This window comes from Coregonus clupeaformis, chromosome 15 (genome assembly GCF_020615455.1).
Source record: "Coregonus clupeaformis isolate EN_2021a chromosome 15, ASM2061545v1, whole genome shotgun sequence".
NCBI classification, from domain to species: Eukaryota; Metazoa; Chordata; class Actinopteri; order Salmoniformes; family Salmonidae; genus Coregonus; species Coregonus clupeaformis.
The window spans coordinates 53,780,702-53,795,276 of record NC_059206.1 but is presented as its reverse complement, the minus strand read 5'-3'; the positions used below and the strand labels follow the sequence as shown (position 1 = coordinate 53,795,276).

Here is a 14,575-nt window from a genome sequence, read left to right as displayed (position 1 = left end):
AGGAGCTGACATCTGCTGACAGTTAGACAAAACTGGAATGGCATTAAACCATTGTAGTGCTGTTATTCAGTTACTTTAGAATCTAAAAGTAATACATCTTTCGATTATAGCTTAGGGTTGTTTTCCCACAGCATTCTAAGAAACCTGTTAGCACAACGCTTGATTTAGTAACGTTTCGAAGTTAATCAATCCACAAATACACTAGGTGTTACTATTTATGTTCACTTTACATTTCTGACTACTATTAGTAACTGTAGTGGAAACTATAGCCTTTGTTACATACAGTATGTAGGCCCCAGCCAGCCAGACAGAGTGTGGTTGTGTGAGCTGGTGGTGGGTCTGAATAGCTTGCCTCATCAGTGGGCTTAGTAGTGTAGCGGTGTGTCCCCAGGCCTGCTCTCCTGCCCTGCCTGCTCATTGTCATTTTAATTTGTGTGTGTGTGTGTGTGTGTGTGTGTGTGTGTGTGTGTGTGTGTGTGTGTGTGTGTGTGTGTGTGAGAGAGAGAACAAGAGACAAGTCTTCAAGCTCTATCTCCACCTTATCCTCCCAGATGGAAATGTCCAACTCCATCAGTAGACATTAACTCCCACAGTGAAATGTCTGTATTCAGAATAATGTCAGTCCTAACAGAATATACAGTAGTGAAAGGCTTTTGTTAGAGACATTGAGAAGATACACATTTTTATGGACCTCTAGCCCTGTTACAACATGTAGAAAAACCGCCAACGGAAGAGCTCTTGTTCAAATTGCACCATTTATGATATGTTTATCCCTAGTATGTATTTTTATCCTAAATGTATTAATTTAACCCCACAACCTCTCAACATTTTACTCCTTTTGAGTGTGCACCCCCGCCGCTGTTTTACCCCGTGTATGAAATAATAGAGTTGAAAGTCAAAGCTCTGTGCTGGGGTCAGGCTGCGATGCATTCGTTGGTTGGTGTCCTGGGTAGGGGTGTGTCCCAATTGGCATCCCCTATATAGAGCACTACTTTTGAACAGAGCCCTATTGGGCCCTGCTCAAAAGTTATACACTATAAAAGGAAAAGGGTGCCATTTGGGAGGCAGCCCAAGTTTAGTTTCACATGGCGGGGATAGGGTAATTATTGTGGCTTGTCAGCCATTTTAACTCCCAGCCAGACTCAGACAGTGTCCAGGCCTTCCCTGGTCTCTTTGATCATCCCTCCTCCTCCTCACAAAGAGCTGCTTGTCTCACTGTCGGCTCCGCTCACACAAAAACGTGTGCTTGCATGCAGACACACACACAGGTCACACACACACACACACACACACAGACAGGCTCTAGTCTGCTAGTCCTCTCATTAGATACCCCCAGACAGAGCAAGGTTGGGTTCATAAGCCACCAAACGGAAAACAACGGACTGAAACAGGTAGGGACTACCTGAACTTGTCCAATAAGAAAATACACTTTTTGCTACGGTGTGCCCTAATGGATACGACCTAGAGGAGACCAGATGCACACAGCCAGAATGTCCCCTGAGTCGGGAACAAGCTATTTTTGTGATGTCATGGCACAGGCAAACAACTCTGCTTTTCTTAGTAGAGGGTGGAAGGAGATGAAGTTGCCATACTAAAAGCCTTGCATTAGCTAGCTAGCTCGGCCTTATTAAACTAAAGTTGGCAGGAGAAAGTAGCTTGGTGCAAACGATGTATTATAATAAACACACATTAAGCCCTATTGGTAGAGATTCCTGTGGAGGTGGTAGGTAGCTTGGCGCTAACCTTGGTGTGTCTCTCAGGGTCGCCCCCTGGGGGCAGTGTGGGGATGTGAAAGCTGTGTTTCCTAGCTTGGCCCTGAGGGAATTACCTGACTGTCTGCTATCAGATGGCCCAGACCTCTGAGCCTCATCACTCCACACTGCTGCACAGTCCAGCACAGCGACCGCTAAGCAAACCCTCCCTGAGCTCCTGCCGGAGTCCCTCTGCGCGTCTCAAATGGCACCCTATTCCCTATATTTTTAAAATGAACATGTCCATAACAGAGCAGTACGTTACTTTGTAGGTGTCCACAAGTTTGCACCTATACTTGCAATAACTGGGGACATGGGCTGGAGGTGAGATGGAAGGCATGTATGGTGAGACTTTGGAATACACTGTTGGATATGCCAACTGCCAGAATAGCTAGTAAAGTTTTTCAATGGGATCTCTCCATAGGGGTTGCCTGGGCAACTGAAATGTCTGACCTTTTTCAGCAGTCTGACTGAACATCTGTATGAAAAACAAATTAAGGGAGACATAGATATGATTAAAATACAGCTGTTGATGCAATATGAAAAAAAATAGGTTGAGGAGATTAATCATGAACCTAAATTGAGAACCTTTTGTTTGATTTAAGGGTGAATTCGTGTGTGAGAGATATATATATTATGTATAACTTACCTAAAAGCAAGTAAGATCAGGGATATTGCCTCTGCGTATTGAAACAGGTCGGTATTGTGGTGAAATGGAAGAGGAAAGACTATGTAACTATTGTGACCTCGAAGAAATAGAGAATGAAACTAATTTTGTCCTCTATTGCCCTTTCTACCACGATATACGCTTGCTCTTATTCCAGAAAGCACACCAGATATACCATGGCATTATGTGGCTGAGCGATGAGGAGAAACTACAATTGTTTTTTGTCATTGTGTATTTCCGTTTGCGGAATATTTAGATAAAGCCTGGAATAAAAGAAAAAGGGCTACCTATAATGAAATTGTAAAAATATTTAGCTTCTTTGTGGTAAATGGCATGTGTGTATATACATTCTGTATAGGCTTGTCTCCCTTATGAATCTTCTCTTTGTGCCAGACTGAGTTCAAATGCCTTCTGTTTCTTTTTTTTCTGTATTTATTTTTCTGTGTGTGTATGTACAGTGGGGAAAAAAAGTATTTAGTCAGTCACCAATTGTGCAAGTTCTCCCACTTAAAAAGATGAGAGAGGCCTGTAATTTTCATCATAGGTACACGTCAACTATGACAGACAAAATGAGAAAAAATATTCCAGAAAATCACATTGTAGGATTTTTAATGAATTTTTTTGCAAATTATGGTGGAAAATAAGTATTTGGTCAATAACAAAAGTTTCTCAATACTTTGTTATATACCCTTTGTCACAGGTCAAACGTTTTCTGTAAGTCTTCACAAGGTTTTCACACACTGTTGCTGGTATTTTGGCCCATTCATCCATGCAGATCTCCTCTAGAGCAGTGATGTTTTGGGGCTGTCGCTGGGCAACACAGACTTTCAACTCCCTCCAAAGATTTTCTATGGGGTTGAGATCTGGAGACTGGCTAGGCCACTCCAGGACCTTGAAATGCTTCTTACGAAGCCACTCCTTCGTTGCCCGGGCGGTGTGTTTGGGATCATTGTCATGCTGAAAGACCCAGCCACGTTTCATCTTCAATGCCCTTGCTGATGGAAGGAGGTTTTCACTCAAAATCTCACGATACATGGCCCCATTCATTCTTTCCTTTGCACGGATCAGTCGTCCTGGTCCCTTTGCAGAAAAACTGCCCCAAAGCATGATGTTTCCACCCCCATGCTTCACAGTAGGTAGGGTGTTCTTTGGATGCAACTCAGCATTCTTTGTCCTCCAAACACGACGAGTTGAGTTTTTACCAAAAAGTTATATTTTGGTTTCATCTGACCATATGACATTCTCCCAATCCTCTTCTGGATCATCCAAATGCACTCTAGCAAACTTCAGACGGGCCTGGACATGTACTGGCTTAAGCAGGGGGACACATCTTGCACTGCAGGATTTGAGTCCCTGGCGGCGTAGTGTGTTACTGATGGTAGGCTTTGTTACTTTGGTCCCAGCTCTCTGCAGGTCATTCACTAGGTCCCCCTGTGTGGTTCTGGGATTTTTGCTCACCGTTCTTGTGATCATTTTGACCCCACGGGGTGAGATCTTGCGTGGAGCCCCCAGATCGAGGGAGATTATCAGTGGTCTTGAATGTCTTCCATTTCCTAATAATTGCTCCCACAGTTGATTTCATCAAACTAAGCTGCTTACCTATTGCAGATTCAGTCTTCCCAGCCTGGTGCAGGTCTACAATTTTGTTTCTGGTGTCCTTTGACAGCTCTTTGGTCTTGGCCATAGTGGAGTTTGGAGTGTGACTGTTTGAGGTTGTGGACAGGTGTCTTTTATACTGATAACAAGTTCAAACAGGTGCCATTAATACAGGTAACGAGTGGAGGACAGAGGAGCCTCTTAAAGAAGAAGTTACAGGTCTGTGAGAGCCAGAAATCTTGCTTGTTTGTAGGTGACCAAATACTTATTTTCCACCATAATTTGCAAATAAATTCATTAAAGATCCTATAATGTGATTTTCTGGATTTTTTTTTCTCAATTTGTCTGTCATAGTTGACGTGTACCTATGATGAAAATGACAGGCCTCTCTCATCTTTTTAAGTGGGAGAACTTGCACAATTGGTGGCTGACTAAATACTTTTTTTCCCCTATGTATGTATGTATGTATGTATGTATGTATGTATGTATGTATGTATGTATGTATGTATGTACAGTGAGGGGAAAAAAGTATTTGATCCCCTGCTGATTTTGTACGTTTGCCCACTGACAAAGAAATGATCAGTCTATAATTTTAATGGTAGGTTTATTTGAACAGTGGGAGACAGAATAACAACAACAAAATCCAGAAAAATTCATGTTATAAATTGATTTGCATTTTAATGAGGGAAATAAGTATTTGACCCCCTCTCAATCAGAAAGATTTCTGGCTCCCAGGTGTCTTTTATACAGGTAACGAGCAGAGATTAGGAGCACACTCTTAAAGGGAGTGCTCCTAATCTCAGCTTGTTACCTGTATAAAAGACACCTGTCCACAGAAGCAATCAATCAATCAGATTCCAAACTCTCCACCATGGCCAAGACCAAAGAGCTCTCCAAGGATGTCAGGGACAAGATTGTAGACCTACACAAGGCTGGAATGGGCTACAAGACCATTGCCAAGCAGCTTGGTGAGAAGGTGACAACAGTTGGTGCGATTATTCGCAAATGGAAGGAACACAAAAGTACTGTCAATCTCCCTCGGCCTGGGGCTCCATGCAAGAGCTCACCTCGTGGAGTTGCAATGATCATGAGAATGGTGAGGAATCAGCCCAGAACTACACGGGAGGATCTTGTCAATGATCTCAAGGCAGCTGGGACCATAGTCACCAAGGTCCCCCTGCTCAAGAAAGCACATATACATGCCCGTCTGAAGTTTGCCAATGAACATCTGAATGATTCAGAGGAGAACTGGGTGAAAGTGTTGTGGTCAGATGAGACCAAAATTGAGCTTTTGGCATCAACTCAACTCGCCGTGGTTGGAGAAGGAGGAATGCTGCCTATGACCCCAAGAACACCATCCCCACCGTCAAACATGGAGGTGGAAACATTATGCTTTGGGGGTGTTTTTCTGCTAAGGGGACAGGACAACTTCACCGCATCAAAGGGACGATGGACGGGGCCATGTACCGTCAAATCTTGGGTGAGAACCTCCTTCCCTCAGCCAGGGCATTGAAAATGGGTCATGGATGGGTATTCCACCATGACAATGACCCAAAACACACGGCCAAGGCAACAAAGGAGTAGCTCAAGAAGAAGCACATTAAGGTCCTGGAGTGGCCTAGCCAGTCTCCAGGCCTTAATCCCATAGAAAATCTGTGGAGGGAGCTGTAGGTTCGAGTTGCCAAACGTCAGCCTCGAAACCTTAATGACTTGGAGAAGATCTGCAAAGAGGAGTGGGACAAAATCCCTCCTGAGATGTGTGCAAACCTGGTGGCCAACTACAAGAAACGTCTGACCTCAGTTCTTGGTGGCAAAACCCTTGTTGGCAATCACAAAGTCATGTTTTGCAGAGGGGTCAAATACTTATTAAAATGCAAATCAATTTATAACATTTTTGACATGCGTTTTTCTGGATTTTTTGTTGTTGTTATTCTGTCTCTCACTGTTCAAATAAACCTCCCATTCAAATTATAGACTGATCATTTCTTTGTCAGTGGGCAAACGTACGAAATCAGCAGGGGATCAAATACTTTTTTCCCTCACTGTATGTATGTATATTATTTTACTGCTCTAGGGATATAATTATTGTTTGGATAACCTTATTTACTATTATGTATTGATTTTGACCTTAAATGTTTTCACTCTATATGCGATGCGCAATGCAGAGAACACCGGAAGAAGAATTATCATTTAATTACCACAGTGAATTATTGTAATGTTAGTTTGTGTCAATTAATCCCATAAGGGATAGGTTGCCAATTGGCGATTTGACACGAAAATAAAATGTAATTCATTCACACTTATTCAGGCTGATGCACACGCACACACACACGCCCCCGCCGCCCCCCCCCCCAAAACATGCACACTGTTGCCCATAATGACACTCATCAGGCTGCTCTCCCCTCCTATGAACAGTGTTTATGGTGCTATTGGTGCTTGTGCTGCCAACAGACAGAAGATGAAAACAGCCACTGTACTGTAGCATAGCATAGTGTGTTTACTGAACAGCAGGGGTTAGCGTTTGATGCTCCTCTCTTTAGCCTGTCTGCTGCTGCTGCCGCTGCATTCGGTTGTCTTGCCAGTTTAGCGAAATATTCGTGAAATATGTATTGTGAGGCATAACTCATGTTCTATGCACATGTCCACCCCAACCCCCCCTTTATGCTTAATCCCTCCACACGTAAGAAAACAGAGGGAGAGAGACACACACACACACACACACACACACAAACTCCTTAGGGGAGCTGAATACACACAGACAGACTGTAAACTAGGGAGCTCATTATAATCTGTTTCAGTCTTCGTCAGACAGTGTTCATTCTGCCTGAACGATATTCTCTCAGTCAGTGCAAATATGTATCACTGAGAGAGACTACCTACATAGACTGCCTATACCATAGGGCTAACTCGCCTAGGGGTCTTAACCACGGTGGTCTTTCCATTATCCAGCCTTTTGTCCCAGTTACAGATACCATTCCATCTGTTCCTACAAAGACAACCAGCCCAGACAACTAGCTAGATAACGTCACAATTCCCCCTCCAGCCTCCACTCCTCACAGCTTCATCTAGAGGGAAGTAGAAAGTAGCACATTGTGGTTATATTTTCTCTCTCTGGCCCCTTTTCTGTGTCCCCTCACCTCTGTGGGACCTGACCATACCCTCAGGAGACGTGACGTCCCCATCCTCAGCCCGCCAGGTGAGGTGGCTGTGACCTCCTTCAGCCAGGCAGTGTGATTGGCTGCTCAGGGACAGTGTAGGGCTCTTGAGTAAAGTAAAAGTAGTGCGCTATATAGGGAGGGTTAGCTTAGCGGTTGCTGTGCTGTACTGTGCAGCAGTGTGAAGTGATGAGGCTCAGAGGTCCGGGCCATCTGATAGCAGGCAGTCAGGTAATTCCCTTAGGGCCAAGCTAGGAGACACAGCTTTCAGATCCCCACACTGCCCCCAGGGGGTGACCCTGAGAGACACACCAAGGTTAGCACCAAGCTACCTATCTACCGCCTCCACAGGAATCTCTACCAATAGGGCTTAATGTGTGTTTGTTATAATACATAGTTTGCACCAAGCTACTTTCTCCTGCCGACTTTAGTTTAATAAGGCCGAGCTAGCTAGCTAGTTAGTGCAAGGCTTTTAGTATGGCTTAAGTATACCACCAAGTTACCAAGTTAATTTCTAGGGCCATGGGCATAATTTCATATATACATTTGGATGTGTTTACAAAAAGGAAGTCCTTGTGAATTTTTTTTCCACCACAGTTCCAAAATCCCCTTATCCTCCTTGGTGGTTTCCCCACCAGCCACCACCACAACATAGCACTTCTCCTGTTCTTCTACTTCTTCCTCTTCTCTGCACAACACATGAAGGATGTTCCTTTCCCGTGTGGAATGTTTGTTTATCTGAGCTGGCATGGTTAGGAAAGCAGTTATCCCGGGACCCAGCTGCCCCAGCTTCTCGGCTCCCGCACAGACAATTCCCCCAGAGGTGAAAGGTCATTGTCTCTGTGAGGGCTGGCCATCGATTGGTTCAACAGCTTAATGCACCAACCACTCCACTCTTAGCTGGTTCTGTGGCTGCATCCCAAATGGTACCCTATCCCCTTTACAGTGCATTGGGAAAGTATTCAGACCCCTTGACTTTTTCCACATTTTGTTACAGCCTTATTCTAAAATTGATCAAATATTATGTTGTTCTCATCATAGCAAAAACTGTTTTTTTTAAATGTTTTGCAAATGTATAAACAGTTACCTTATTTACGTAAGTATTCAGATCCTTTGCTATTAGACTCGAAATTGAGCTCAGGTGCATCCTGTTTCCATGGATCATCCTTGAGATGGAACTCTTTGGCCTGAATGCCAAGCGTCATGTCTGGAGGAAACCTGGCACCATCCCTACGGTGAAGCATGGTGGTGACAGCATCATGCTGTGGGGATGTTTTTCAGCGGCAGGGACTGGGAGACTAGTCAGGATCGAGGGAAAGATGAACGGAGCAAAGTACAGAGAGATCCTTGATGAAAACCTGCTCCAGAGCGCTCAGGACCTCAGACTGGGGCAATAGTTTCACCTTCCAACAGGACAACGACCCTAAGCACACAGCCAAAACAACGCAGGAGTGGCTTCGGGACAAGTCTCTGAATGTCCTTGTGCAGCGACGCTCCCCATCCAACCTGACAGCGCTTGAGAGGATCTGCAGAGAAGAATGGGAGAAACTCCCCAAATACAGGTGTGCCAAGCTTGTAGCGTCATACCCAAGAAGACTTGAGGCTGTAATCGCTGCCAAAGGTGCTTCAACAAAGTACTGAGTAAAGCTTCTAAATACTTAAGTAAATGTGATATTCCAGTTTTTTTTTTTATACATTTGCAAAAGGTAATAAACCTGTTTTTGCTTTGTCACTATGGGGTATTGTGGGTAGATTGATGAAAACAGCTTTTTAATCCGTTTTAGAATAAGGCTGGAACGTAACAAAGTTTTGAAAAAGTCAAGGGGTATGAATACTTTCCGAAGTAGTGCACTATTAAGGGAATAGTGCCATTTGGGACACATAGTGTGTGCGGGAAATAGCTCAGTATTTCAGGGTTGGAATTTGCTTACTTTACTTAACTCCTTCTTAAGCACTATAAGTACCACCATGCACCATTATTTCCCTGTGATTAAGCGAAATTAGCTCATGAGAAGTGTGTGTGTGTGTGTGTGTGTGTGTGCATACATGCCTACTTGTGTGTTCTGAAAGTATTTTTTGGCAGCAGAGTCACCAAATGTAATTTGTTCTCTGACAGTCTCAGAACAAAGGAGGACCAGATCCTGCTCTGCTCTGCTCTCTCTGGTCCATATGATCTAATTGTTTGTAGCTACGCTCCCAATAACGACCTGCCAACACAATCACACAGCCTCAGATAGCTCAGCAATAGATCCTTGTGGTGTTTGGACCTGACTGAATTTACAACCCTGTTCTGCTCCTCTGTTCTTCTATGTTCTGTTTGGACTGAACTGGACACATACATACTGGGCTGGATATTTAGTGAGCCAAGCTTTCACCTCTCTCTCTCTCTGGCTGTCTCTCTGGCTGTCTCTCTGGCTGTCTCTCTGGCTGTCTCTCTCTCTCTCTCTCTCTCTCTCTCTCTCTCTCTCTCTCTCTCTCTCTCTCTCTCTCTCTCCTCTCTCTCTCTCTCTCTCTCTCTCTCTCTCTCTCTCTCTCTCCCTCTCTCTCTCTCTCTCTCTCTCTCTCTCTCTCTCTCTCTCTCTCTCTCTCTCTCTCTCTCTCTCTCTCTCTCCCTCTCTCTCTCTCTCTCTCTCTCTCTCTCTCTCCTCTCTCTCTCTCTCCTCTCTCTCTCTCTCCTCTCTCTCTCTCCTCTCTCTCTCTCTCTCTGGCTGTCTCTGTGTGTTTGTTTTTCCCTCTCATTGTCAGTCAACCTTACAAACAGACAGACAACCGCTCCTCGGTGTGCATAGAGTACCGGCCCATCTCTGCTCTGGGTATACACTAAATGTACAAAACATTAAGGACACCTGCTCTTTCCATGACATAGACTGACCAGGTAAATCCAGGTAAAGGCTATTATCTCTTATTGATGTCACTTGTTAAATCCACTTAAATCTGTGTAGATTAAGGGGATGGGACAGGTTAAAGAAGGATTCTTAAGCCCTGAGACATGGATTGTGTATGTGTGCCATTCAGAGGATGAATGGGCAAGACAAAATATTTAAGTGCCTTTGAACGGGGTATGGTAGTAGGTGCCAGGCACACCGGTTTGTGTCAAGAACTGCAATGCTGCTGTTTTTTTTTTACACTCAACAGTTTCCCGTGTGTATCAAGAATGGTCCACCACCCAAAGGACATCCAGCCAACTTGACACAACTTTGAGAAGCATTATCGTCAACATGGGCCAGCATCCCTGTGGAACACTTTCAACACCTTGTAGAGTCCCTGCCCGACGAATATTACTCAATATTAGGAAGGTGTTCCTAATATTTGGTATACTCAATGTATGTCCTTCTGTCTCGCTCTCTGTGGAGCTGTGTTACTTTGAGCCAGCCATATATAGAAAATAATGAGGATATGATGCCATGAATAAAGCATCATCTCTATAGAGCCAACCTCTCATCATCTCTGATCTCTTCTGTTCCTGTCTGTCTGTCTGTCTGTCTGTCTGTCTGTCTGTCTGTCTGTTGCTGTTGAAGCTGCTGGAGTCTCCAGAGGTGAAGGAGGATGCAGTCCTCTGTTATTCTATGGAGGTATGTACTCTACTTTACTTTAAAATACTACTGAATGTCAATACGATCCTTCATATTTGCTGATGCCTCCTACAGCTGCACACAGTCACTTATTAATAATGAATGGTTATGGTATGTGTGGTAGATTTGTTTTCAATGCACATATAAGCCAAGCCATAGTAGGAGTGTCTGTAGTGAGGCCGTTTTCTCTGTCTGGATGTATTGAAATAATATTCTGTCTCATCAAGAATTATAGAGGTAGTGTAGAGGCTGAGAACAGAGTCTAAAACTCCCTGAATCGTAGACTAGAGCCTGGAGCTGGGCTGGAGAGAGGAGGGCTGGGTAAGAGCTCTGTTCAAGGGGGAGAAAGAGAGCGATAGGGCAGGGAAGGTGAGCTCAGCTGTCAAGCCAGCTTTAAAAAGACTGCCATAGCTATAGTGGACCTAGTCAGTAATTGCTAGAATTTTCACCTTGAATTGTATGGGAAATTGGGAATATCAGACAGACAGACCAGACAGACAGGCCAAGGTTCCTATAATGGGACTCCATCCTCCATCCTTCTAACATCTGTTAATGAGCCTGCCCTCTGCATGCCACAACTCAGACAAACACCCCCACTCTTTAGTCAGCCAGCCACGACCCGTCTCTCAGAATATCCTTCTTAATGTTCAGACAGCTAGACGTAACCCCCGACTCCAACGCCAAGTCACCTCTCATCTTTTCCTCTCCCTCTCCTCCTCCTCCTCCTCCAGCTGCAGTCTACAGGTCGTCTCCTGGAGGAGCAGCTTCCAGAGATGATGACAGAGCTCCTGGCTGCGGCCAGGGACAAGATGCTGTGTCCGGCCGAGTCCCAGCTGACTCGCTCCCTGCTCATGGAGGTGATCGAGCTGCACGCCAACCACTGGACCCCTCTGGAGGCCCTCACCACACAGTACTACAACAGGACCATTCAGAAGCTCACCACTGCCTAGCCCCCCAGGCCCAGGCCGCCTGGCCCACAGGTCAGACACATGGAGGCCTGAGATGGGTTGATGGCTGGGATGCATGGGGTGGGACTGGACATGGGACCGTACAGGGTCGCAGAACATAATTGAGTGGCCCCATACCAGACTGCAAATGGGTTTAAGGAGATGGGACTGGGACTGACAAGACATACAGACAGACCTGAAATCCATGCAAAAACAAGACAAACACTACACCACGGACACAGACAGAAGAGACTGGCCACTGGCCATGCTGCCTGCACACAGTTGACTGTGGGGGCTTGCCTGGTCATTGAGATGGGTGGAGGACAAAGAGACAGCATGATGTTGGGGGGGGAGAGGAGAGGGTTGGAGCAGCAGCCGCCTGTCCTTGGTGAACAGAGAGTCTCCTCAGAGGTTAAAAAGAGAAGAAGCAGGGGGTCCAGGGAGATTTCTTTCTCTCTTTTGTGTTCGTGTGCCAACCACCCTTCCTCCTTTCTATGTTTTTCTCCTTTCTCTATCTCCCCTCCTCCTCCTCCTCTCTGTTCCAGACCCTTCCACCCCAGGGCCTCTGTGGCTGACTGGGGAGGTCAAATGGCCAGACTGCAGGGCTAGGTTCCAGTCAGGCCTGCCTTTGTCCTCCCTCTCCCCCAGAGGCGCTTTGTGTGGCTGAGACACTGGGACACTGGGACACTGGCTGGCGCACTCTGGATCGCTGGCTGGGTAGCAGATGGCTTCTGGCGCCTCAGTGGGCTGGCTGCAAGACACACTCCCAGTCCCACATACACTCCAGCCCCAGCCAAGGCCAACCCATCCTCCAACTCAGGCTAACCCTATCCCAGCCAGGCCGCTGACAGAAGGGGGCAGTGGGTTTGTCCTGGGGGCCAGTGGGGCTAGGGACTGCTTTATTGTGGCTTTTGTTGTCATTATCATTTTCAGAGGGGTTTAATTTCCTCTGTCCATGCTTTTGTTACCTTTGTTATCAGTAATATTCTATTATATTATTGTTACTATTATTATTGTGATGTCTTTTAAATCGTGTAGATATGTATGATAATGGAATATTTTAGGGTAGATGTATTGCACAGGTTTGATTTGTTTTGCACTGTTTTAAGGCGATTACTTGTTTTAAAAGTCAAAAAAAAAATAATAGAAGATTTTAAACTGTGGTATGGATAAATACTAGCATTAAAAAGCCTCAATAGGTTTGAGGGGTTCGTTGACTAGAGAGGGAAGGTTTAGCCAGAAGGAAGAATCATAGAAATTATGGATTTGAAGAAGTCAGTCAGACTAGTGGCCTTGTGAACTATAACTACATTTATAGAGTTGCGTCCTTGTTGTTTTGGAAGAAAAGGCCAAGAGAGATGGAGAGTGCTTGCCGAGTGACCTGCAAAATGCTGATTCTTCTTCCAGAGGAAGGAAGAGAAAATGAAACAAAAGAAAAACGAGCATGATACAAATCGCTTCTTCAAATGTTCTCCTGTTCAAGCAGCCATTTTGCAATGTTGGACATTTTGCAACTCTTTATATCTGTATGATGATGAAGTATTTGCTTTTGAGAGAGAGAGAGAAAAAATAATCTTATTTTACAGATTATAAAAAATATATATATATGATATAATGTAGTATGTGATTCGCATTACTCTGGCTTCTGCAAATGTGTGTACAACAATATTGACATGTATCAACGCAATCATCATTATGTAATACAATGATATGTAATCCAATATACAGTATATACCAGTATTTAAGACATGGATGCCAGATCTAGGAGGGCATGGTGTAAAGCGAGACAAGGCCTATGTCCCAATTATCTATCCTTCTAAAGTGTGCGCTTGTTCACTTCCCTTCCCTGATTTGAAAGGAAATGACTGGTATAAGAAAGATTATATTATCTAGCCCATGCCTCCTCTAATCCAATGCTTTTAGGTTTGTGGGAAATAGTAAACGAGTGTACACTTCAGGTGAAAGGAGATATTATTGGCACCCATGATGATTAGCTATAGGGTTGTATAGGGTTGTGGTTGTGTGGATAGGAGGTGGCCTTTCCATGTGTTCTTACTATGGCTTCAGCTCATGTTGAATGAACTGCTCATTCTGGGGCAGTCTGTCCGTCCTAGTACTACTAGTGTTACTAGCTCCTGATTTCCCATTGAATTGAATCTCTGGGCAGTTTTGTGTTATTTCTTTCTGTCTTGCATCAAGAATCCAAATCTTTAATGTAGGCATCCAAAACAATAGGGTATTTTTTAAAACAATTTAAATAATTTGGAGATGCAGATAACTGGCAAAATAAAGGAAACACCAACAATAGGGCGTTGGGACACCATGAGCCAGAACAGCTTCAATCACCTTGGCGTAGATTCTACAACTGTCTGGAACTCTATTGGAGGGATGCGACACCATTCTTCCACTAGAAATTCAATCATTTGGTGTTTTGTTGGTGGTGGAAAACGCTCCAGAATCTCCCATAAGTGTTCAATTGGGTTGAGACCTGGTGACTGAGACGGCCATGGCATATGGTTTACATCGTTTTCATGCTCATCAAACCATTCAGTGACCACTCGTGCTCTTTGGATGGGGTTATTGTCATCCTATGGGGGCATAGCCATGGGAGCCTGCGCTGCATTTTTATACATAACCCTAAGCATGATGGGATGTTAATTGCTTAATTAACTCAGGAACCACATCTGTGTGGAAGCACCTGCTTTCAATAAACATTGTAACTCTCATTTACTCAAGTGTTTCAATTATTTTAGCAGTTGCCTGTATATACAAACCCATCTGTCTAAATGTGCACCTGCCTATGAGGTGATTTTCATTTTTATTTGATCGATCAATGGGTTTAGATTTTCAGTGACTGAAACTATTGTGATTCCGATGATCACTTGCC

At 44.5% G+C, this 14,575-nt stretch overlaps 1 protein-coding gene across 6 annotated transcripts in view; it reads left to right on the top strand.

The window, feature by feature from the left end:
- LOC121582725 (CBP80/20-dependent translation initiation factor) overlaps positions 1–14,128 on the top strand; it is a 145,913-nt gene extending 131,785 nt beyond the window's left edge. For all 6 annotated transcript variants that reach the window (XM_041898779.2, XM_041898782.2, XM_041898778.2 and 3 more), the window contains 2 exons: positions 10,688–10,741; positions 11,473–14,128. In XM_041898779.2, coding sequence (XP_041754713.1) covers positions 10,688–10,741; positions 11,473–11,691 — 273 coding nt within the window. In that variant the 3' untranslated portion in view covers positions 11,692–14,128. The remainder of the gene's footprint in view (positions 1–10,687; positions 10,742–11,472) is intronic.
- The last annotated feature ends 447 nt before the right edge of the window (positions 14,129–14,575 follow it).